Source organism: Hydra vulgaris, chromosome 01 (genome assembly GCF_038396675.1).
Source record: "Hydra vulgaris chromosome 01, alternate assembly HydraT2T_AEP".
In the NCBI taxonomy this organism is placed as follows: Eukaryota; Metazoa; Cnidaria; class Hydrozoa; order Anthoathecata; family Hydridae; genus Hydra; species Hydra vulgaris.
Genome location: NC_088920.1, coordinates 3,511,499 through 3,537,779, shown reverse-complemented (window position 1 = coordinate 3,537,779; position 26,281 = coordinate 3,511,499). Strand labels below are relative to the sequence as shown.

General features: G+C 28.9%; 1 protein-coding gene across 1 annotated transcript in view; it reads left to right on the top strand.

Moving 5' to 3' along the window:
* LOC136073979 (NACHT, LRR and PYD domains-containing protein 3-like) overlaps positions 1-26,281 on the top strand; it is a 45,138-nt gene that overhangs the window by 5,383 nt on the left and 13,474 nt on the right. The window contains exons 3-5 of the mRNA XM_065786276.1: positions 652-936; positions 8,041-8,088; positions 11,269-12,630. Coding sequence (XP_065642348.1) covers positions 652-936; positions 8,041-8,088; positions 11,269-12,630 — 1,695 coding nt within the window. The remainder of the gene's footprint in view (positions 1-651; positions 937-8,040; positions 8,089-11,268; positions 12,631-26,281) is intronic.

Sequence of the window (26,281 nt, the reverse complement as noted above, 5' to 3'; positions counted from 1 at the left end):
AATAACTAAATATATTTGTATCTGAATATCTAAATATATTTGTATCGCGACTATATGTAATAGTTCATCTAATACTGGTAGATTACTGATTATACCAGTAATCCGAACCGGATTTTTATAAATTAAGGCTATCTGAATATCTAAATATATTTGTATCATTTTATTTTGTGTGTGTGTGTGTGTGTGTGTGTGTGTGTGTGTTAAAGAGATCCCTTAGTGGCGAGACAAGTTGTGTTCATAACATTAGAAAATAAGTTGAAAGTTAATTAAACTTTCCAAAACAAATTGTTGAATAAGATAATAACAAAAAACTTCTTAATTTTTAACGCCATTTTATTTCTTCCGCAGGTAAGTTCCGGCTTTTTGACTATTTTTATTTTTTAAATGTGTTTACTTGAGTTTGTTAATTTTTATATTGCTATAGATCTTGTTTTCAAAACTTTAATCTTAACCTTTTTAATGCATAATAGTTATTACCAATTATGACTTAATTATCTAATAAATTAATTGGTTGATCAATTTTTTAAATTCCTTATAAAATCCTTTTTATATACCCATAAACACCAATTTTTTTTTTGTTTTTTGTTTTTTTAAATTTATTTGCCTTTTTTTTTTTTTTATGCATTCAAAATTAAAATTTCTTATATTTAGTGTCTAGAAATGATTTGGCTTCTGATGAATTTATTTCAAAATGTTGTGGTGAAGTAAGCTATAATATTGGAAGTGATTGGTTGCAATGGGGGAGACACCTAGGTCTAAGTGATTCAGATCTTGATAACATTAAATCTGATAACAAAAATTGTTATGAGAAAGCTGATAATGTTTTGAAAAAGTGGAAGCAAAAAAATGGAAATCTTTCATGGGAGCAATTAAAAAAAGAGTTGATGGATTTTAGCCGTTTAGATATTGTGAATAAAATTGAAACAAAATTTGGAGGTAACAATACTAAGCAAGAATCAAACTTTATTTTTATTTTCTTCTATTTACTGATATATGTATATTTGTGTATATATATATATATATATATATATATATATATATATATATATATATATATATATATATATATATATATATATATGTATATATATATATATATATAAGTTCTTATAATAGTAGAGGAATAAATTCGTGGCTAAAATTTTTTGCTTTCGTTGTTTTGATATGTATTTAAAATGCTTAACTTAATATTTACGATTAATGGTTTTTTTATTTCTTGATATTTTTTTAATAATTAATTTTTTTTTGAATTTTTTTTATAAATATTAAATATATTTTTTAATAATTTCTTATTTATATAACGCTTTTTTTATCATCAAAAAATTAGTAGATTATAACACAAGAATAGTTTGAAATTCTTCTTCAAAACTATTAGTTGTAAGTTAAATAACAGATTTTCCCCTCAACTGTTGTCAGCGGTCTTTTCTCTATTTTATTTTCAAAACTGAATGCTGCTAATTTGTCAGTCATATCTTCATCAGCACTGTCTATTTCATTGTCATCATCGAGAACTTGATTTGGAATTAATGGTGCTGTTGTTGTAATGTCATCTGGATCATCATCAACATAACATTTTGACCAGTTCCATGGTTTCCTAATATCAAAATGCTATCATTTAGCGTATCGTGACTCATGGATCAAGCGTTGATCTGATAATTTGCTAGTAACTGTGCTAAACATTTGCTTGAGTTTGATCCAGAAATTGTTAAAATAATTAATAAATTAGAAAACTTTGACTTTTTATACAAGAATGTTGACCTCCAAATTTCTCTTGTCTGGCCATTACGTACCATTGCTTCAAGATTTGTTCTTGCATGAATTAAAAATAGTTTATTCTTGAATAATTAACGTTTCATTAAAATTTGAATGTTCTAATGGTGTTTTAAAATGCGTGGACAAAAACTTTATTTCGTCCACACCAAACTCTTTGTTGTCAGTCCAGTTCTGTGGGTCAATGAACTGCGTGGCGTGATAAATCCTTTATGTTAATAAACCCGCTCTTTGAAGTATTTAAAAGTCTGGGTATAACATTTCTCCTAATATTTCTGACTGACTGAGCATAATGCTTGATCTATATCAACCGAAGTCATATCTTACTTTACTATTGTATATTTCATATTACTAAGATGTTTTCGTTTGTCCTCAGCTTTACTAAACTGATAGTGTTTCAGATAAGTTATGTTTGCCATCAATAACCATGTAACGTGATACCTAGCTATCTAAAAGTTCTAAATCCGTATCTATTTCTTGGAGCTTCAAGTTCTAAATTTGTCCGGTTGATTGTAGCTAGAAAAATGCCCCAGTAAAGTTGCAATAGAGTTAAAAATTGGAGTTTTTATGTTGATTTTTAAATATTTTAAGTTGTTATATTAGATTCATTGCCTCAAAATAAATAATTGTACACATTTTCAGCTTTTTGTTGCACATAAAATAAAAACACAGACCAAAACCATTTTTCAAAATGGCGGATTTATGTTGTTTATACGCAAAGTTTGAATGTTCATGTCTTTAAAACAGGTTAGAATTAGATAACTAAATTTTGGAAATGTTTATAACTTATTAAAATCTTTGAGTGGTGTAAAAATCAGCAAAATCTAAGACTTCTGGTTGTATGACCTGCTTGATTTCATTTGTTGCACATTACTGATTTTTCATTTGCAGAGAAGTAAGAATGATCTTATAGTAAAAATGATTCAAATGGTTAATGCTAGAATGTTTTCTGAATATTTTTACCACTCTTAATGTTCTAAATTTGCCTTTACATTTAGTTAAAGTGGATATACAATTTAGGTGGAACTAAACATTTTCTATGTTAGAAAGGCTACAAAATATAAAAATATTTCTCACATTTTTATTAGAAATTAAGTATGTAATGCGTCCATTCTTACAGAAAATCGATGATTGTTATCATAATTCACAGCTTAATTTTGAAATTTATTTGTTTTTTAAGAAAAATCAACAACAGCAAACAGCTGTTTATTTAAATGACTGTTTATACTGTTTGTTTTTTTTAATTTAAAATTAAAGTGAAAAAAAAATTAAAAACTTGAACTTATTTCATGTGTAAATTTTATTTCAATAATTAATTAATATCTATTTTAATTATGTAACGAGTTTTAACTGCGTATAGTTTCATTCAAGCCTTATATTGTTAGAATTTACAACTGAAAGTTTCTTTAAAGTTTTTTAAGTTACAAACAGGATTTAAACTCCCCTCTAACGAAATCATCATAATGAAACTATGCACAAAAATTTTGATAAAAAGCCCCAAAAAAAGATATTTTGTTAATATATATGATAAAACTGACGATATAATGTATAAAATATTAATTATTATAATTTTAGGTTCATGCAGTTTGCATATATGTATGTATATATATGTGTATATATACATATATATATATATATATATATATATATATATATATATATATATATATATATATACACACACATATATATATATAATTGTATATAAATACATACATATATATATACACATATGTATATATATATATATATATATATATATATATATATATATATATATATATATATATATATATATATATATATATATATATAGTTTTATATATATAATTGTATATAAATACATATATATATATATATATATATATATATATATATATATATATATATATATATATATATATATATATATATTTTAATGCAGCTGTAGTGCAGTTGTTGAATCTTGAAATCTTTTGGTTTGATACATGTTCTGGCCTAATAAGCACCATTAATAAGGAAGTAGGTGTGAAATTTCTGTTTAAATGCTTTCGGCAGTGCTCTGTGATAAAAACGTTAGGTCTTCTTTAAGCACCTTTAAAGCAAAGAAGTCTGAATGATCTCCGATCACCTAAAACTAAAATATGTAATTATTTATTTTAGGTGTGTTTGTTATCTTAAGTCTTCAAATTTGTATAATTAAGTTGAATTTAATTAACTTGATTTTCAAACAGCTAAGAAGTGTGAATGATCTTTTAGCAAAGGCTAGCTCAGTTTTGAAGCATTTTCTTGATACTTTGTTTTCTATGAACATGCTTCATAAAAATAAGCAACAGCTGGGTTTATCATCACATTCAATTCTAAACATTTTCCATGCTAGGTAACCAACTTTTTACATGCTAAGGTAACAAATGAAACAACATTTTGTTTTAAGTCAATAATTTAGTTTCTGCTATCTTTCAGCTTACAACCAATGGTTGAATCACTCACTTTATATCTTAACACCATAAAATCAAATATTGAAGAGCATTATATGAAACTAAATAACACTGATTTTAAAAATGAACCTTTCTTTACTGACTTGTTTGTATTTTTTTTAAATAATGAATACATTGACTGTTGCGGAGGTTTGGGGAAATGAATATAATTAGAAAGGAAAAGAAAATGTACCTCATATTTAAAAGTGAGACTAGCACTGCTGTTACTTCTCAAAAAGGTTTTCTATTCAAACTAGTTATAAGTATATTTAATCAATGTATATTTTGAATGATTGATTCATATATAAAATTTTTAAAAAGTCAAAAAAAAACTTAAAACGAAAATGGAAAAAGATGCAATTCAGTCTCAAATCTGTCCTTGTATGGAATACTGTTGCTATATCTGGAGCAGATCTTCCAATGATTCCTTTTCTCTTTTAGGCAAGGTGCAAAAACGTATTGTTAACATAGTTGGACCTGCATTTGCAGCCAACTTTCAACCATTGTCACATTGTTGTAACATTGCTTCTCTTTCTCTTTTCTTTAAATATTTTAGTGGGCGCTGTTCTAAAGAGCTAGCATCTTTTGTGCCATTTACTAAAAATCATTCTTGTGTTACTCGTCACTCAATAAAGTCTCATGCTTTTACTGTGTCTGTTCCTAAGTGCTCCAAAAATTCTTATTTGTCTTTTTTTTCCCCTTAAACATCAGTTTTTTGGATTTCGCTTCCTTTTTCTTGCTTTCCTGATTCATATAATTTGCAATCTAATTAGTTGTCTGTTAATCATTATCTTTCTTTATAAACTTTGTATTTTCTTTTCCAGTAACATCCAATTCTAAAAGTGATTGTTTGCAGCCTTGTTGGATGTAATGTAGTTAAAAAAATTAAAATGTAGCTATTGGAATCTTTGCAAATCAGCTATAGAAAAAATTATGATGTGGCTATTGCGAATCAACGGATAGTACTTATCAATACTGTGATCAGATAAAAGTACAGTTGAGTTTAAATTAGGTTTACAATGATCAAGCAAGTCTAGTGAATTTAGCATGGGATAAGATTTAACTGATGGAAGGTTGCTTCAAAGACCACATAGTTTTTTGAAAGGTTAAAATTGAACCAGTTAGCTGGTAGAAATGATTTTTTATGTTTAATATTTTAGGTTACTTTAGGTATGATTTAAGTTTAAAAATAACTTGTTTTATTCGTAGATAGATCCTGGCATCCAAAGCAATGAGCTATGCAATTGTCTAAGTCCTGCTAGGTAACTTGAAGTTGTAACTTTGGACTTCTTGTGTGGCCTCACCAATGCACATCAAAAGCATTAACAGGGACATATTCCATGTGCAACATTAAACTTTTAATACTCTGATATTTTACAACTGTTGGTAGATTCAGCCTCTCTATAAGTATCTATATGAATAAATTGAAAATTCATAATTAAAGAAAAAAATGATTACTTGAAAAAAATATAATAATTTTTATAAAATAGATTAAAAATTTGATTAAAACATGTTTATTATAAATTATACTTTCTTTGTCAGAAGTAAAATGATAAAATGGAAAATTTAAAAATTTTCTACTAACCCTGATCATATTGCTGCTCAATCCAAACTCTCTGTTGATATAATACTACTTTTTATTATCTTGTTCCAGATCACTTGAAATTCTTTTAACTATTCCAAAAATTTCTAAGTGTTTTTTGCTAATAATTTGTGAAAAAAAGAATAACTTTTTAAAAAAATTAAAAATTTTTCACAAATCAATAGCAAAATACACTCATAAATTTTTGGAATAGTTAAAAGAATTTCAAGTGATCTGTGTTCATTAAAAATACCTAAAATGAGTTTTTATGTTACATAAAAGAATTTTCCCATTAAAGGAAAGGTTCTTAATTAGAACATATTTTAAATAATTTGTCACTCTCTCAGAGATTTTGTTATGCAAAACCTCTAAAAGAGATTCTTTTTGTCCACCTTGTAACTGCAGAGAGTTTTTGAAGGAGTTACTCCACTACCACAGCTTTTTTTCTGTGTACGTCTGTAAGTTGAGTGTTTTTTACAAAATAATTCACATGTTAGTTTTACTTGTGTTGGTAGAATGTTTCATTTATCCATGTTTTTATTTCTCAGATAGTATTCTTTCTAGTTGAATGATCTTGCCAATTTAATCCATATTATTTTTAAAAAGATTAGATTATGTCTCAACAATCCCCTTTTTTTGCCAGCGTTTATAAATTTAATTTTTTTTTTTTTTTGTAATTTAGTTTTCTGAGTGTGGGTAGAAATTTTTTTTTATGTCAAACCTCCCTAAGGTCAAGAATACCACTATGGTTAAGGAGGGTACTTTAATTATGGTTACAACCCTCTCTCAACTCTATTACTCCAAAATACAAAACTTGACAAACATGGCTGCTACACAACGAAGCAAGTTGAGCACAGCACTACCAGGGATGTAGTAGATGCCTACAAGTGGTGTGTAGGAATGCTACAATTTGTACAAAATTATGTCAAAATAATGAGTGAGCATATGATGTGACTTTTGCTGGCATCATTAAAAAGCAGGCATCATTACGCTTTTTTTTCAGTGCTCATTATGACTAAACTCATTTTGTCTGCTCCACTAAACAGTTTGCCATTTATGGATTACTTGAACACAATCAGAAGATCATTAACAATTAAAAGTGAGCATTTTATCATTTCACAAATAGCTAGTAAAATATTTAATAAACTGTTAGGAACAATACTCTGTTTAATTCACTAAACTGTTAGAAACAACACTTAGCGCTGTAAACATCATTAAAGTGTTGTTGTTTTTCCTACATGGACAACACTAATGTTAAATAGTTAAGTGTCTTGTAAAATCCTTACCTAAAAAGAAAAACATCGGTGTTTTTCTTTTTAGGTAAGGATTTTACAAGACACTTAACTAATAATAACCCAGTTATGTACTAATTGCAGGTAATCATCTCAGATGAGTCACATTTTATGTTGCCAGAGCAGGTGGGCAAACTCAATTTGTTAGGGATTGGGTTAGGTCATCTATACACACCTAGATATTGGCATTGGGATGAGTAAATGACAAGCAGTGAAAAGCTCTTTTAAAACATACTTAACTAGGATTGTTGTTGTCAGGTTTTTATGAAGGAAAAAGTATTCTTTTATGTAAAAGCTAGACATCTAGTCTTGGTGAGCTGCCTGACCTGATTTGTCTGTAAGCTCTTAGCATTTTTACAGACACTTTCAATGTCTTAATTATAGTTTTGAAAAAGTCATGGATACAGTTGAATGATTTTGATAAATTATTAAGCTTTTTGTAAATTTACAACACTATTTTCTTTTTGCTCAGTTTGTTGGGTGCAGTTTCATTTGTTTTTGTTTTGAGTTTTTTCAGTTTCATACATTTGTAGTACATACATGCGGTAGTGGTATAGTGGTAGAGCGCTCGCTTCATAAGCGAGAGGTTTCGAGATCGAATCCCACCACATCCCTGGTTGTACCGCGCTCAACTTGTTTCTCTGCACAGCGGCCTTGTTTGTCAAAGTTCGTGTTTCGGAGTTATAGAGTTCGGCGAGGGTTATACCCACAAGTAGCCTCCTCATCTGTAGTGGCCTTCTTGGCATTGGGGAAGTAAATTACAAAAAAAAAAAATTGTAATTTCATACATTTGTAGTTTCATACCTTTGTAATTAAGCCTTGCTGAGTGAGTTGAACCCTTTTAGATTTTTTTTTATACATACATTTTCAGTGTTGTTTTTTTCAACTCCATATTTTTATTTAAAGTTTTAGTTATGAGTAAGAACTTTATATTTTTTAGAGATTTCAAGTTCACCAAACAAAAATTCCAATGTTTCTTCCAAAAAAGGTAATTATTTAAATTGTTTTACTCTTTGTTTGCTTTAAAATAGGAAAATTTTTTATGTTAAATAATTTTCTTTCATTAATTTTTATTTTTTTCATTTAAATTTCAACTTTTTTCATTAAATATGCGTTTTTAATGTTTACTTCAGTTGCTTATTTTATTATTGTTACTAATCATCAATTTTGTTCATTGTGTTACTGGCTTATATAAATTCATATCTCATTGGTCGCTTTAAAACAATATTTTTTCTGCAATGCTCACTTAATAATTCACTGATGAATAACAAAAATTTCTTGTATTACTATATTAAGTTTTTATCTAGATTTTTTTAAATAAATTTCTTATATAATTTATTAAGGTTGATATAGACAAAGCAAAAATTAACTGTTTTATTCTTATTTAAAACTATAAATAAGACCCCAATGCGTTGGTAATATCATTAACAAGAAGATAGCTTGTTGTCAGGGTGAAGTCTTCTAGTTGCTCAAGTTTAATGTCATGATGCTATTGTTTTGGGATATATTTCAAAAAATGTGCTTTTACTTCAATTTTTTAAAGATTTTTTTGTAGTGGCCACCTTGGCTTCTGAAGTGGTAACACAATATAATAAAATAATAAGATGTTAATTGAATTCACCAAGTACGTTATAATTCCTAGATGTAGCAGTATCACAATTTATATAATAATGATAAATAACTTTTTATTTTGGTAGCTAACAACAAATCCCATCTGTTATGAATGTTTTTTTTTATTGTTAAACATTTATGACTTATCTAGATATATCTAGATGGACTATCGATTTTGTAGGTGGTTTTAGCGTAATCAATTACTAAAGGGACGCTTTTATATATTTTCAGCCTGTAATAATTTTATAAATAACGTTCCTTTGTGATGTGGCAATTGACCTAATAGTGTTCACTACTCTTAAAAATTGTTTGGAAAGTATGCTTGCAATTGAACAAGAACAAGTTTAAAACAAACTTATTAAAATTATCATTCTTTTTTTTTTTTTTTTTTTGAGTTTTGAGTTTTTTTTTTTTGAGTTTTTGAGTTTTTGAGTTTTGAGTTTTTGAGTTTTGAGTTTTTTTTTTTTTTTGAGTTTTGAGTTTTGTTGTTGAAGTTTAGAGTCAAGATGCTACTGTTTTGAGAGAGGGTTATTTCAACAATAAAAAATGTGCATTTATTTTTACTATATTTTTTAAGTTACTGTGTTTTTTAAATTGCTTGTTAAAAAAAATGTTCTGAAAAAATTGTTTCATGCTTGGACAACCAAGGCATGTGACTGAGCAGCTTTCCTGGGAAGGCCTGGATTATATTTGATTTTTCAAAATTCCAAGAGCAATAGCTTAAAATTTATAGCTTTATAAGCGCAACAAAGTTTCATTTTAAATCTACAAATCATAAAAATAGCCTATTTTAAATTCATATAATTTTTTGTTATCTGCATTATTTAGGTTGAATTGCAGCGGTTTAGAAACTATAACCTTATAAACATGACAAAATATCCCCCTCAATTTACGTAATAAAAAAAACTACTTTAAGACATAATTTTTTCTTACTTATAAAAAGTGTCTTATTATTTCTAGAAGTATTATCAGGATAGTTCTATTTTTAAAAAGGGTTTTTTATTAACTTTTGTCATATTAGAGAATTATGTCTAAATAATAATGTCTAAACTAAATTCTCCTCGACTTTGAAAAAATCTAAAAATTTCTAAAAAATGCCAAAATAAAGTTAACGTAAGTCTTTTATACAACATTTTTATTAATTTGCTTTCTTGTCGGTTTGTTTATTTTTTGGTGTTCGCGCAAAATAAACATGAAGTCAGCGGTAATAATAAAAGAAATCATTAAAAAGTAATTAACAAACAACAGAAAACAGAATTTATTTAGCATAAATAAAAGAAAACGTTTAGAAAAGTAATTAAAACAAACAATAAACAACAAACTTTTTGAGCTTTAGTTTAGCGTAAATAAATATAATCGCTGTTGTAAAATAAAAAAAATATAAAAAAACTTTTTAGAAACAACATTTTAAAAAATGGACTGAAAAGTAAAAAATAAATTATTTCACGGGACCCAAGGACTTTTTGTGCGTACTCAACCAGAAATATCCATTAAAGTCAATGACTGAAAATATTGAGCAACTAAGTACAACTCGTTTCTTTTGGCGCAATATGACATTTTCGTGATAAGAACAAACACAGTCAGTATGTGTATCATCTGCACCTTTTTTTTTTCGAACATATTTGCTTCCAACAAGGCTGCAAGCAACCACTATTAGAGTTGGAAGTTACTGGAAAAGAAAAGATGAAGATTGTAGAGCAAGATAATGATTGACAGATTGTAAATTATATGAATTAGGAAAGCAAGATGAAGGAAGCGAATTCCAAATAACTGATGTTCAAGGAAAAAAACTAGAAGAGTTTTTAGAGCATTTTGAAACAATCACAGAAAAAGGATGAGACTCAATTTAATGACGAGTAACACGAGAATGAATATTAGTAGATGGCGTAAGAGAAATTCTCATCATTTTTTTCACCTTTATTTATTTCTTTTCTTGCATTCTTCTGGGATATTCTTGTCTGGCGATCTTTTGTTTACAATATTTGCAGAGTTTCTTGCCAGGAGGATATTTAAACTATTTTTAATCATAACTTTTTACTCTTTAAATGAAACTGCGTCAAGATTTTCTAAAATAAAAGAGTAGCATAAAGCTTCCATTTGTCTAAAACTTTAGTTTGTTATATTTTAAAATAAATCCTCCATGTCCGCTTGTCTAAAACTTTAGTTTGTTATAAGGCCTTTAATAAGGTTTTGCTAGAAGTCATAACTTCAATAAATTTTAGTAAAAAATATTGGTTCGTAGTGATAATTTAAAGTGAAAGTTTTGTCAACATAAAAACAAATAAAAAGTTTAGACATAATAACAAATAAAAAGTGTATCAAATAAAATAACATTAACTCTAAAAAAAAGTTTGTTAAAAATGATTTCAACCTCAAGTCAATAAAAATCAACTTTACAAATAATTATTTAAATTCTTTAGATTTAATAGAAAATATATTTTGATAATCACTTTATGTTAGTATAAAATTGTAGTAATGATGATTACCATCATCATGATCATGAACATTAACAAAATCATGGTTATGACTGTAATAGAAATTGTTTTGTTTTATTTAGATCTGTTGAGGATGTCCGATGAACTAAAAAAATATTATCTTAAATTTTATGGGAAAATTGGCGAACTTCAACCGCTATCAAAAGCATCTGTAAATGTTGATCTGATACAAAAATTTGTTGATCTATGTATTGTAGATGCAGTGAATGCTCAAGAGGAACGCTTAGTAGATGCTGTTTTTAGTGTTGAACGAGAGAAATTTCTGGAAAACCAAATGCGTTACACTCCAATTCCATATAGGGATATATTTACGAAAGAAAAATCTACAATATTAATATCTGGAATAGCTGGTATTGGGAAAACATGGTTGCTTAGAAAATGTTTGCTTGATTGGTCAAATGGTTTAATTTGGAAAAATGTTGAACTTGTTTTTTATTTGGAATGCAGGAGACTTAATCAATATCCAAATATTTCTAACATAAATGAATTACTAAATGTTTTCTACAAAGATATTGTAAAGGACTTTAAATTTAGTAATCATACTGCACTATTTATAATTGATGGATTAGATGAATTCAAATATTTCAATGAGTTAATAAATCCATGTTTGACTTGTAATTATTCAATTGTTAATGCTTTAGAAGAAATTCAAAAATACAAACATGTAATTGCTGGCAGAGTTTATGCAATAGATCAATACCAAAGTATTTCTACAGAACATAGCGATAAGTTAACCATTCAAATAATGGGGTTTAATGAAAATGGAATAAATAACTATGTAGAAAATCATGTTGTGGAAGAAAAAAAAGAAGTTGTAAAAACAACTTTAAAGGAGTCTCCAATTGCAAAAGCCATGGCATCTGTTCCATTTTATTTATCTTCCATGTGTAAAGTTATTAGTGATTTGAAAAAAAGTGATGAAAATTCATTCTTGACAATGACAGATTTGTATACAAATATTTTTTTATACTTTTTGCGAAAACACATCATTAAAAACACTAAATTTATGTATGAGATAATCGAAGGCAGTTCCAATAAAAAATATATTTTAAATATTTGTAAAATTGCATACAACATGTTTGTTAACAATAAAATAATTTTTTCCAAAGATGAAATTCAAGCTTTTATTAATGACTTTGACAGAAATGAAGGTAATTTTTTTGGATTTATAGAAAGGATTGAAACAGATCTCGGTTGTTATTATCAGTTTGCACACTTGACAATAATGGAGTTTTGTGCATCTGTATATGCATATAATTGTTTAAGTGGTGATGAGATTATGGCCAATAAGAAGCTGAAGAGTTGCTTATCAATGATTTGTGGATTAGCTAATAAAAGCCCAAACAGTTTGTTAAAGTTTCTTGTTAACCTAGATCCTTCAAATAAATCCTATAAAGAATCTTCACTTTTGTTTTCTATTTTGGGTAAGTGTAAAAAACTTTGTTGCATTTTTGTGAGCCTGTTTTAGATAGTCATTCAGGTGTTCAACAAGATATAAATAATATAGAGCAGGTGTTCCCAACCCTGTGGTCCCGGGCACCATGATGCCTATGGAATGATTTGTGCCAGCCACTATTTGACAGTGAAAATTTTTTTTCATAAATAATGAAATATATTTTTATTTATTTGTTAGAATTTTTTTTTTTTTTGAGTGCCTAGGTTTATTAAATACATTCATATGTTTGCGGTATTGTATGTATGAGTGATTTTTTTTGCTGGCAGTACTTGTCTAGTTGCGAGCCAGACTCAAGCCTGGAACGGGATTGCTATTTGCACATCTCTTCTTGTATATGCAAAAAATCTGAAGTAGCCACATGCTTGTACCGTCCCAATTAAAAAATGGTGGTGCCAGCCACCCTACCAATTTTTTAGAGTGTGCTCTAGAGTACAAAACGGTTGGGAACCTCTGATATAAAGCTTTTTACTTTATTTTTGTTTTGACAATGTATTGAATGGTATAAAGTATTATTTTATATTTGATATATTTCAGAATGATAGGCAAGTTTTCTAAAAAATTTCAAAGATATAAACTTTATCTAATTTGACAAAAAATAATTATTTGTGTGACCATTGCTTGCTTCACAAATGTTGAAGGTAGTGATGTGGTTTTGGTTATTTTTAGGTTGGACTTTCAATTGTTTATTCAATTTCTTTAGAGGAAGGGGGTTGTTTTTTTAGTTTAGGGTTAATTAAAAGATTCTTTAAGAAACAAATTGTTATTAAAAAAATCCATAACTGTTTGCACAAATCTTATATATGTACATAAATCCTTCAAATTAATTTAACCCTTAATTAATTAATTTAACCCTTCAAATATTTTTTCATATATTTACTTATATGAAAATATGTTTTTTGTGGACAAAATATCTTCTTTATTATCATTAATAAAATATTATAAGTAATTGTAGAGGGTTTATTATAATGTTTTGTTTTTGATTTAGTACATACATGGCCTACTGTTATTATACGGCCTGATTTGTTGCATTTTCGGGAAAAAATTAAGAGGCCAGTTTTTTTACGGCAAATGTTTATTTTATTAAAATGGTCGAGGAATACCTCAGATTATCATCATGTAATTACATTATGCTATACAATATTTTTCGCTAACTGATTTCCTGTTTCAGTATATTCCAATAACATATGAAATATTGAAATAGGCTTTCAAATAGCTATGTATCAAAATGCTACTAAAACAAACTTACATATTGCAAAGACTACTTACAACTCTTATTAGGAAATAAAAATAAAGGTTTGTAATTTTATATGTATTAAGGATTTGAGAAAAAAAATTTTATTAGCACTAGCTATCAGTTCTTTATCTTTTTTTAAACTCTTTTACCTGATCTTTTCTTACAGAATCTGTAGTTTCTTTTTGTAAATTATTATAAAAAATATTAATAACGATTCGAGATCCATATTTAATTCCCCATTCTCGCATGTGAAATCACCACTGCTATAATAAATCCTAAAAACTTGTTCTGCAAAACTTTTAAGTGATAAAGAATAACTGCAATGTTTGATTAGAATTGGAGAAATAATATCTAGAATACTAAAAAGATGATAAATAAAATCAGACAAGGATTGACTTGGACATATAAGTTCACCTCTGGATAGTATTTTCAGATATTTGTTATTACGAACATCTTGGTCTGTATTAACCATTTTTTGACCACAAGATAGACATTTAAATCTTTTTTTTTCAATTTTTTTAGCAATGTAGCCTGCTATAGTAACAGCAACTTCCATTCTATCTTCAGAAAGCTGACACTCTAATATCTCTGAAGACAACAATGCAATATCTTGCATAATGTTTTTTCCAAGTTATTTCTAACATTTTTTATTAAATGGATTATATCATATAATAGATTGTTTTTAAAACTCCATTATAAGCTGGATGATAAATAAATAGTTTTCCATCTCCAGTATAGGATTTATGTAACTCTGAAAATGCATTAACATTGGTAGAATGATTATCTGTAACAATAGCTCTTACTTTAAAACCTGATTGATGCAATGAAGTAATGCACTCATCAATTTCTTTTTTCAACCATGATCCTATTGTGCAAACTTCAGGTGATGATCTCACAATATAAGGAATAGCTTTTTGAAGTCCTTCAATCATAAAAACAACAACACCTTTATAAAGACTACTTTTTGAATCTTCACCAATTTATTTCCCACTTAGATATTGGGCTGCTTTTTGCAGATACATTTCATCCACAAGAAGCACACAATCACTTGATACACAATGTTTTTGTAACAAAACTGTTATAGCTTTATATGCATTTATATGCATTTATATCATTTATATGCATTTATATCACTTTATATCACTTTATATCATTTATATCACTTTATATCATTTATATGCATTTATATCACTTTATATCATTTATATCACTTTATATCATTTATATCATTTATATCACTTTATATCATTTATATGCATTTATATCACTTTTCTTTTCTAAATAAACTAAATTATTTTTCTAAATAAACTAAATTATGGTAAAGGTAGTTGTTCTAACAATAACTTATAAGACTGTGCTGAAGTGTGACATAAAACTAGTGCATAACGTTAAGGGATGCAGAATATGGAGGTCTGCCTTGAGGAGAATAGTATCTAATTTCATTTAACTCTGTCAAAATTGAATTCATATCACTGGCTTTATTTCTAATATAGACAGGAAAATTTTCTAAAATACTACAGTTTGTTAATTTGCAATTATGACCACTACGAAACCATTCAGATAAAGAAATATGAAAATCTCCAAACTCATCTTTTCCTAAATATCTCAAAGTTGTTTCTTTTCGGGGCAACTTTAGAACCTTAGAGTCGATGATGCACTTATTTCATTGGTTTAAATAGTTGGAACTGGAAGAAGATTTCATTTAAAGGTGCATCTTTTTTAGTAGTTAATAAATTTGTCATCATATGATTCACACAAATAACTGAATATTTTGATGGAACCTATTCTTTTCTATTAACAAAGTATATCCATCGTTCTCGCAAATCAAATTCGTCAGGAAAATGAAATGTTGACTTTTTTGGACTGTTAGAGTAACCAGTTTTACAGTTTGTAACAACACATTTATTAACCATTTTATTACTAAAACAAATCAAAAAAATGCAACACAGTTATTTTTAAATATAAAGTTCACTTACATTTATTATTGGAATTATCTCCACTTAAATAACATCTCATAAAAAAGCAGTTCGACTATATACAGTAATAATAAGAGACTGTCTGTGTGTCTTTTTCATTATTCCACTCTCTAATGGAATATAATGAAACAGGCAATCAGTCAATACATTCACATATTATTCAGTTCAGAATACATTACATATTAAATAACTATAAAAGCATAAACCAATGCATGCAAGCAAATATTTATATAGTAATTGTTACAATATTATAATTCAATATTTTATTCAACACCTTTGTATAATATTCACTGGTAAATATATAGTTATTGTTGTTGTTTTTAAAACCTTTCATACATAATTTTAAATTTACAAATAAGCCGTAAAAAACTGGCCTCTTAATTTTTTCCGCAAAATGCAACAAATCAGGCTGTATAATTACAGTAGGCCATGGTACATATAAATATTTTATAAAAATTGTTCGCAAGATGAATTTATGTGTTGATTTCACTTTTATGAGGCTTTTATCAACTAACTTAAATTCTTTTCTTAGCATGAAATCACTTGTAAAACCTTTTCGACAAGAAATTTAAATTATTTTCCCTATGGACAAAAAAACCTTCATTGAAAAACTTTTAGAGAGCAAAAATTATTTTAAACTACATTTTTATGAACAAGCATTAATTTTTGTAATAAGATTTTGAAGAAATAACTCGGAAATATTAGTTTTTCTAAAATAAAGTCATTATCAGTTTTAAAAGATTGTTGACGCATTTTATTTAAATGTTTTTTATTTATATTATATTTGTTTCTATAATTTTTTTTATATATTGTTTTTATTTATATAATTGTTTATTTTGTATGCTGAATTTAAATCTTTAAACATTTTTTATGGTTTAAAGTTTTTTTAAACCATAAAAATGTTGACTTTAAGCAATAATTGTTTCTAACCCTAACCCTGAATAGACTGAAGATAAACATCTAAATTATGATGTGTGGTTGAACTCACATCATTCTAAGTTTATTGGCAGAAGAAAGTGTGTGCATATATATATTTTTAAATAACTTCTTCACAAATAGAGGTTGCACCATTTGTAAAATACCATCATAATGTTATGCTAAATTGTACAAAAGAAACACTGTTTTTATATATGATTATAATCCTACAATGGCAACCAGCATGGTTTACTTTTTTGTAAATGTTTCATATACAATGTATAAGTTAAAAAGGACAAAATAAAACACATTCCCAGTTTTTTTTATTACAAAAGCTATTGCTATAGTATAAACAAAAATATTAGAGAAGGGTTTACTCTATTTTGATAAATTTATAAGTAAAAGTAAAATGGGTACTTTCCCAAGATGTATAAATGGTAAAATAATACATTAGCTAACGGCCTAGTAGTATTCAAGCAGGTGTGAATCCTTCTTGTGTTGAACATTTTATGAGCCTAAATCTAGATCTTGGTCTTGTGAAAAGTCTTGTTTTTGGTCTTGGGTTGATTTTGTGATGTCTTGGTCTTGATATTGGTCTTAAAGTGTTATGTCATGTCTTGGTCTGAGCAATTATTAATTGGTCTTGACTACATCTCTTGACTACATCTGGTATCTAGAAGGCATATTTTATCATTTATGTTTAAAAAGCCATAGTTTTGCAGAATATTGTAATATAGTCTGATAATGTAATATAGTCTCTTAACTATGCAGACTTAACATAACACACTCTGCAAAGAAGTTATAACAATTTTTTGTGTTGCTCTTTATGGGACTAAGTATAACTATAAAGTTGAAGATGTTTTTGCTCACCATTTTACCCTGAAACTAGGGTATGAGTTTATAAACAACAATTTCATCAGCATTCAGCATTGAAAATAATAATCTTTTTTAGTTGAAGTTTTTATTAGTTTGATTTTCGGCAGTTTTGGTTGAAAAAGGTAAATAAAAGAAGATAAATCTCTTCTTTTTATCTTTTCTACCTTCGTCTTTAAATAAAATCTTCTGCAGTTATAATCTCATTTTTTGCTTAAATGAAATACAAAGAAATATTTTTTATATATCTTATATTCTCCTTCCCGTTTAAGCATATTTTTTTTTTTTTTTGCAGATCTGTCACAAGGCCAGCCATTTTTTGTACACTGCTCAGTTTTAACAACAAATAAATCTCTATCTTTTGGTAATATTACAGTTCTTTTTCTATCAAACTCTGATATTTCATTTTCTTCAGCATTGATTTTCTCAGTGCTTTCTTATTTTTTACACAACTGTACCTTGTTCCTTTTTATTAACAGCCTGCTTTAACTTCTTTTTATTGTATGTCATTTCTGGGTTCTTTTCATAAGTTTATGGCATTCTAGTAATATAATTTAAAATAAATTTGCATTTATTACCCATTTTACCCCAGACGAGATAAACTTAAATAGTTTTGTTAAGTATAGACAACAACAAATATTTACTATAAATTTTCTAGCAAATTTTTGTTTTTGATGATTGTATGGAAAATTTTTCCTTAATAATCCTATACATTATTTTCCCATATCTTGCACAACATAAAATTACATAATATTGGCCTTGGGAAAATGATTTAACATTGACAAAAAAATCTGTATTGAATTTCAAATATTAACTTTTTTATAATTTTTTTTTTTTTTTATGCAGCTTTTCTCATGAACAGACATGTTTTTGCAGTGTAAAAATTAGAATAAAATCAGTTGTAATCTTAAAATGTTGTAACACAGTTGTAATTATTATTTAAATCATACTTCTTAATTTCAAGTAAAATGTTAATTTAATATGGTTAATATGCAAAAAGGCGATTAAGTTATTTGTTTCACATGTTGAGAAAATTAAGTCAAAATTTGTACTTCCTTGCAACCAAAACAAACTAATGTTTGTTTTCTATGGTTCATAATCAAACTTGCAGAGATTAGGGATGTAACAGTGGCCATGTGAAATTAATTATGATAATTCAAAAGAATCAAGATTAATTAATGTTATAGATTAGAAATCAATGTTTTTTGTGTGTTTGGAATATTTCTTGCTAAATTAGATCCAATTAAGATTATTTAGTTCAGTTACTATTTTATGTGAATCCTATAAAAGGATCATTAGATCCAATTAAGATTATGTGGATCCTATAAGATTTCTTTATTTATTTTGATACAATTTTCAAAACACATTATTTGGTTTTAATATTACCAGCAATTTTTCTTAAAATTTGCCTTAAAATGTGCATACTTGTATTTTTTGAGTAAATCAAAAGTACAATAGATGCGTTTTTCAAATTTATGAAAAATTTAAATCCTGCATTTTTTTTAATATATCTATTGCTTTTAACTGATTTTATGATAAATACTTGATAAATAACCATAGCTCTAGAATGCAGGGAAAGCAAAATTATACATATATAAAAATCTTTGTATAAAACAATTGTTACCACATGTAATAAATTTTTATTTTTTAGATTTCTTTTCATTCTATTGATTTATAAATTGATTCAAAAGACACTTATACTAAAATAACTTGACTGAACATATTTTCTAATGAATCATTTGTAAACTATGTTACTTTTAAAGAATATTTTTTCTTATTGATTAAATTGATGATGAAGTTAATTATGTTGATGTGACTTCTATTGATATGTAGTTGTTATGATTATAATCATGGGCAATTTTGCGTGAAAACATCAAATTTTTTTTATAAAATGCAACGCTAAGTCTCAGATTGTGTTGATTTTTACACCACTCAAAGACTTTGACAGTTTATAAATATTCCCAAAATTTTATCTTCTATTTCCAAACTTTTTCAAAGATATGACTATTCAAACTTTGCCTTGAAAATGTGTTTTTGAATAGTTTAATTATGTTGTTAAGAATTGGAGATGGTCTTTTCTTAAACAGAAAAAACATGCTCAAATAAAATTAAGTTTGTTACTTATATATCAGGAATTGTGAAAAATAAAAGGAAAAACTCCAAAGAGCTAAATACACAGAAGTTGGTGTTTAATAATTTTTTGGAAGTTTTTTCAACCACGCTGAGCTAATTAAGACCCTTCTCCCCATTTATTAAATTTTACTTATTATGAATAAAGAAGCTGTATCTTAAATTTCAAAAAAATTTAACTACTTAAGCCAGTTTAGGTCTTGAAAATTAGAAACTATAAACTCACTTATAAGAAGAAAACAAATTTCCAATTACCTGTCTGTTGAGACTACATTCCTCTGTCCCCTCCTTCCCTTCCTATCTCCTCTCATTTATTACATCTGGAAAAAAATTTCCCATCCACCCCGCATTGTATTAAGCACCTGAGAGTAACTTGACCGTAATGAAACTGGAACACCTTTGACCATATCAAATCGTTCCTTTAGTTGTTGCTGACTTGGTTTTACTGTTTCCTTACTAGTTTTAAAATATCCTACCATAAAAATTTATTAAAATTCTACCTGGGATTACTTGATTTATAAAAGAATGGAATTATGGTCTTTTCTTAAACTAAAATAAAAAACATTGTCAAATGTGCATCATTAGTAGATAAATTTAAATGAGGAAGTTTAGAATTTTAATCTGACTTTTTTATTTATTGTTTCTAAATATTTTATAAATTTTTTGCTACTATACTAAACAAGTTTTGACTTACATAGTTTTAGTGAATAACAAAAAGTTTTTTTTCTTTATTGACCAGTGGCTATCACTGGTCAATAAAAAAACAAAAAATTTATTATATCTTTGTATCTCTATTTCGTCCTGGTCTCTGGTGTCCAGAGCTCTAAACATGTTGGTTGACTTATGATACGCAAAAAGAAAAAAGTTAATAAGGTTTAATTAATTAAAACTTATTATTTTTAAGCCCAAGGTCTTGAATCTTTGCTGCCATTATACCTAAGGACTCCAGGTTCGGAAACTAAAAATTTAATTTTTTTGTTTTAGTAGTTCATAAGCTTTTTTATATTTTTAATGCTCCTGAATACTAAAAACTAGAAAGAAGTAATCTTTTTGTGACTTTCAAACTGGAATCCTTTTTGGGACTCCACATCCCTGAGTAAAGTTTAATATAGGGGGCGGGGGGGGGGGATGGGGGAAGAGTTCTTAATAAGCTTAGGGTGGGCAGGAAAATTTTCTAAAAATTATCAAACATCAACTTTTGTGTATTAGGCACTTAGGAGTATCACCTTTTTTTGCCTTTCATTTTCCATAATTGTTCATGTTTCATGTTTTATAACAAACAAATTTAAGTAAGTTTGTCCATGTTTTTTTTTCTGTTTAAGAAAAGACCTCTTTACAATTCTTTGTAACAACTTTAACTAAACTAGTCAGGACAACATTTTCAAGGCAAAGTTTGAATAGTCATGACTTTGAAACTGTTTGGAATTAGATGATAAAATTTTGGAAATACTCATAACTTATTGTTATTTTTTTATGTGCCCTGGATGTTTTTACATGGAATCGTTTTACGCTTGTGTTATGAGGGCAATTTAATGCATGTTATGCCCTCTTGTTATGATGTTTTGATGCCCTGATTTTATGATGGCAATTTAATGTTTATTTAAACCTTTTAGCTTATGCTTTTATTTTCAAAATTTTTTAATAGTTAAATTTTTTTATCTTTTATCATTTTGTCTGAATCTGTGTGTGTAATCTAGGCTTTTGTTATTCAACCACACTTTTTTAAATATCTTTGAAGGTGAAGACATCCCCAGTTCTTGCTTGAAATTTATTTTTGTATTAGTTTATATTACAATAGTTTTAGTTTTCTTCTAAGGGTAATGTTACTGAATCATTCCTCTTAAGCTTCTTTTGCAAATCGTTCTGGAATTAATCTAAGTGTGTCAGTCCATCTGCTATGTTTTTTGTTGGCGATTTTACTTCCCTTTTTGATAAGCTGATCAAAAGAATTTTGATATTCTTTTGGTCAGCCTATGCTTCCATTATCTGCTAAATGAAACAAAATTATCTTTTTTAAATTATGTCTTTTATTTGTTAATGTGTTTGCAGATCTGAAAAATAATCTGTCACAAAGTAAGCCAAATTTTAGCTCACCTTGAGACAGATGTAAAATAAATTTTTTTATTTATGTTATAAATTTACCTTTGTAATTGATTGGATGCCCTTACCTTAAATAGTTCATATTCGTTCCGAAACTAGCTTAAGCAAATTTTTGTTTTCATTAAGCAGACAGAAAAATAATTCCTATGTACTTCTTTTTTTTTTTTTTTTTTTTTTTTAAACATCTTCGCTTCCAACAAGGCTGCAAGCAGCCACTAATTAAAGTTGGAAGTTACTGTAAGAGAAAAGATGAAGATTGTAGAGCAAGATAACGATTGACGGACGACTTAAAAGATTGCAAATTATATGAATCAGGAAAGCAAGATGAAGGAAGCGAATTCCATAGAACTGATGTTCGAGGAAAAAAACTAGACGAATAAGCGCTTTTGGAGCACTTAGGAACAGTCACAGAAAAAGGATGACACTTAATTGAATGACGAGTAACACGAGAATGAATTTTAGTAGATGGCACAAGAGACGCTAGCTCTTTAGAGCAGTGCCCATTATAGTATTTGTAGAAAAGAGAGAGAGAAGCAACATTACGACGATGTGATAATGGTTGGAGGTTGGCTGCAAGAGCAGGTCCAACTATGTTTACAATGCGTTTTTGCACCTTGTCTAAAAGAGAAAGGGCATCATTAGAAGATCCGCCCCAGATATGGCAACAGTATTCCATACAAGGCCGGATTTGAGATTTATAGAGATAGAGAATAGAATCCAGAGTAAGAAAGTGGCGAGCTCGATAAAGAGATGCAACCTTAGCAGATGCTAATTTTGCAACTGATTTGATATATGGTTTCCAAGAAAGATTGGAAGTAAGAGTTAATCCAAGAAGATGAAGAGTAGGTGACTCATCGAATACATCACCGTTCATAAATATAGGAAGATCTAAATTATTGCGATAACGATTGGCTGAAAAAAATTTAGTTTTATCTGAATTAAAGTTCACCAGCCACTGTGAGCCCCATGCTGTAGCAGAAGTGAGATCCTTTTCAAGCTCAAATGCCCCCTCCAAGCAATCAGAGGGTGTAGGTTTCTTATCACGACAAGAATAAATGGTAGTATCATCAGCAAACAATGCCACCTTAGATGTGAGAATATCTGGAAAATCGTTAATGTAAATTAAAAAGAGTATAGGGCCAAGGATAGATCCTTGAGGAACCCCTGAAGTTACAGAATAAGAAGAAGAGTGTTGTCCATCGAGGACAACTTTTATGCTACGATTGGAAAGGAAGGATTCAATGATCTTAAAGATGTTGCCGGATACACCATGAGAAGAAAGCTTATGGAGAAGACCAGCATGCCAAACTTTATCAAAAGCTTTTGAAATGTCAAGAGCGATGGCCTTAACCTCTCCACCTTCATCTAATGCACGATAAAACCTGTCAGTTATTACTGTTAGCAAATCAGCTGTAGAACGAGAAGATCGAAATCCATATTGATGGTCAGAAAGTAAGTTATTAGATTCAAGATGAGAAATTAAGTGTTTGTTAATTAAAGATTCAAAAACCTTGCTTATGGTAGGAAGAAGACTTATGGGACGGTAGTTAGACGAATCAGATCGCTCCCCAGAATTTTTGAAGATAGGGATAACAGATGCGGCTTTCCAGCAGGCTGGAAAGCAAGACTCTGAGAAGCACTTGTTGAATAGTTTTGAGAGTATAGACGACAGCTCCGGAGAACACTTCTGCAAGACAATAACAGGTATGTTGTCCGGGCCACAAGCTGTAGAAGAGTCTAGGCAGGAAATCACTTTAGATACAGATGCTGGAGTGATATGAATGTCAAGCAAAGGATCAACCTGTTTGTTGGCAATATCAGGTAGAACGCAACTAGTGGAATCAAGAGATAATATTGATGAAAAGTTTTTAGCAAACAATTCAGCTTTGTCTTTAGGTGAGGTGACAAAGTCTGAACCATACAAGAGAGGTGGAATTAAAGATTTGCCCTTTGTTATTGATATTATTAAAGATTCTCCAGAAGTCACGAGAGCCTAATTTTTGAGATGAGATACGAGATTTCATGACCTGAGAATAGCGGGTTTTGGCATTAGACAAAACCTTTTTACAATTGTTTCGAGCAGTAATAAACAGACGCCTGTTTTCTGGAGAATAGTTTTGCTGATAAATATGGAAGTAACGGTTTCGATTGGCAATCGCAGCAGCACAGTGCGAGGAAAACCATGGAGGAGAGTGAGGCTTGACCTGGAATCGTCGAGAGGGAATAAAAGATTCCATGCCAGCCTGAATCCACGAAGTTATGTAAGAAGCACATTTGTCGACAGGAAGTTGAAAGATTTCTACCCAAGGGCCATCACGAAGAAAATCACGGAAAGAATCCCAGTCAGCTTTACTGTAGTTGAAAGAGGTTCGGTAATAGGGGGATTCAGGTGATGAAGAAGAATGAGATATTAGTTTTAGAGAGATCAAACTGTGATCAGAAGAACCTAAGGGTGAATGCGGAGAAACTGAGCACTGACTAGGATCAAAAACAAGACATAAGTCGAGTAGAGAAGGTAAATGATTAGGGTTGTCAGGAAAGCGAGTTGGAAAGTTGACTATTTGAGTTAGGGATTGAGAAAGGCAAAAGTTGTGGGCTTTAATGCCTGCAGAGTCACTAACACTAGAGCCAAGCCATTCAGAGTGGTGAGCATTAAAGTCACCAGCAACAACTATATTAGCTGATGGATAAAGAGAGAGGGCTTGGTCAATATGATCAGAAATAACATCAAAAAGAGTGCAGTCTTGAGATGAAGGAGAGCGATATAGAACAAAGAGAAAGGCAATAGAGTGAAGTGGTGCTAAACAAAAGCACATGAAAGAACAGTCTGTGGATTCAAACCTAGTTTCACGACAAACAGGTGAATTCTTACGAATGTAAATGCCCAGGCCAAGCATGTGACTATTGGAGTCTTTTCGAATCAGAGGAAGATAACCATCAACACTAAGATCACAAGATGAGACAGCCGAACTCAAATTAGTCTCACAAAGAGCAAGTAGGTCTGGTGAACTTTGCAAGAGATAAGACTCAACAGAAGAAAAGTTACTTCGAAGACCACGAATATTAGTGAATGATAGGTTTAGAGAACTTGGTGATGATGATGGTTTTTTGTGTTTTATAGTTTTTGGTACTTTATTCATTTTTAAATTAGATTGAAGAACTTGACTCAAAGCATAGATAGTACTCAGAACACCGTTTAATAGCCCAAGCAATTGCCTCATTACTACTAATAAACCCTAAGCCGTAACAAAGGGCTCCAAATGTGGCCTCCGCAATGCACACCAAAAGTACAAACAGGGACACCATCCTTGCGCAACATGGCACTGTTAATACTTTGATAATTTTCAGCTGTTGATGGAATCAGCCTCTCTGAGAGCTACCACAGAGTTCGGGAAACCTGACTACCAGCCGGCTTCAGAACCATAAAACTGAGTTTTAGAGCTGTACCCTCATAAGGAGATAATAGAATGAGTTGCCTTGTCATAAAAACAGTGACACAAGCAAACCCATGCATTGAGTCAAGAAGATCCAGCATTCAACATCCTAAACTGGAAACAATGTATTAAAAATACATCTGCGCCAGCCTAATAGATGAAGAAGGGGTGCGAGGCTGGTCAACAGATAGAATCTGTTTTCCCCTTAAGTCTTTGCCTAGGAGGCCTTCTACAAGACAGTAGCCGGGTGCATTTAACATCTGCCCAAGATGAGTATTTTTATCGAGACACCATCTCTAGCCTTTACTCAACCAAGAGCCCCAAGGCAGGGGGTGTTTTAAATCGGAGTTGGCATCTCCTAGCCTTTGCCTAAAAAGGCATATCCTACAAGGCAGCAGGACATGAAGCAGATTGTACTGGGTTACATGTTACCAGTAGCAGGATAACCTGATCTGACAAAAACTTCTTTGCAGCCAAAACAAACTAAGTTTGGTGTTCTTAAGTTATATCGATGCTTCACAATCAAATCTGCCTAAATTAGAATTAAAAGAGTGATCTGTTAAGCTTAATTAGGCAAAATAGAAGCTTTTTTTCCAGTATCCAAAAACATAGTGCAAGGTAGACTACCAGTATTTAGGTTAATAACATCTAAATATTGTTTTAGTAAATATAGTATTTTAAATTTATTTAAAATGCTATATTAAAACAAAAATAGATAAGATTTAAGCTAAATCACAGTTTTATTCTAAATTTCTAATTTACATTGTCTGTGGTACAATTATGTATGTGGAATTAATAACAATAATCAATAAAAAAAAAACCTTAGTAAATAAAGTTTTCAAATAAAAAGCAAATCTGCTTTTTGGTAAATTTAATTTGAGATTTAATTTAAAATTGATAAGATTGATCACAGTTTAAGAGCTCCCCATTCCGGTTTACTAAGTTATGAGAGAGCTT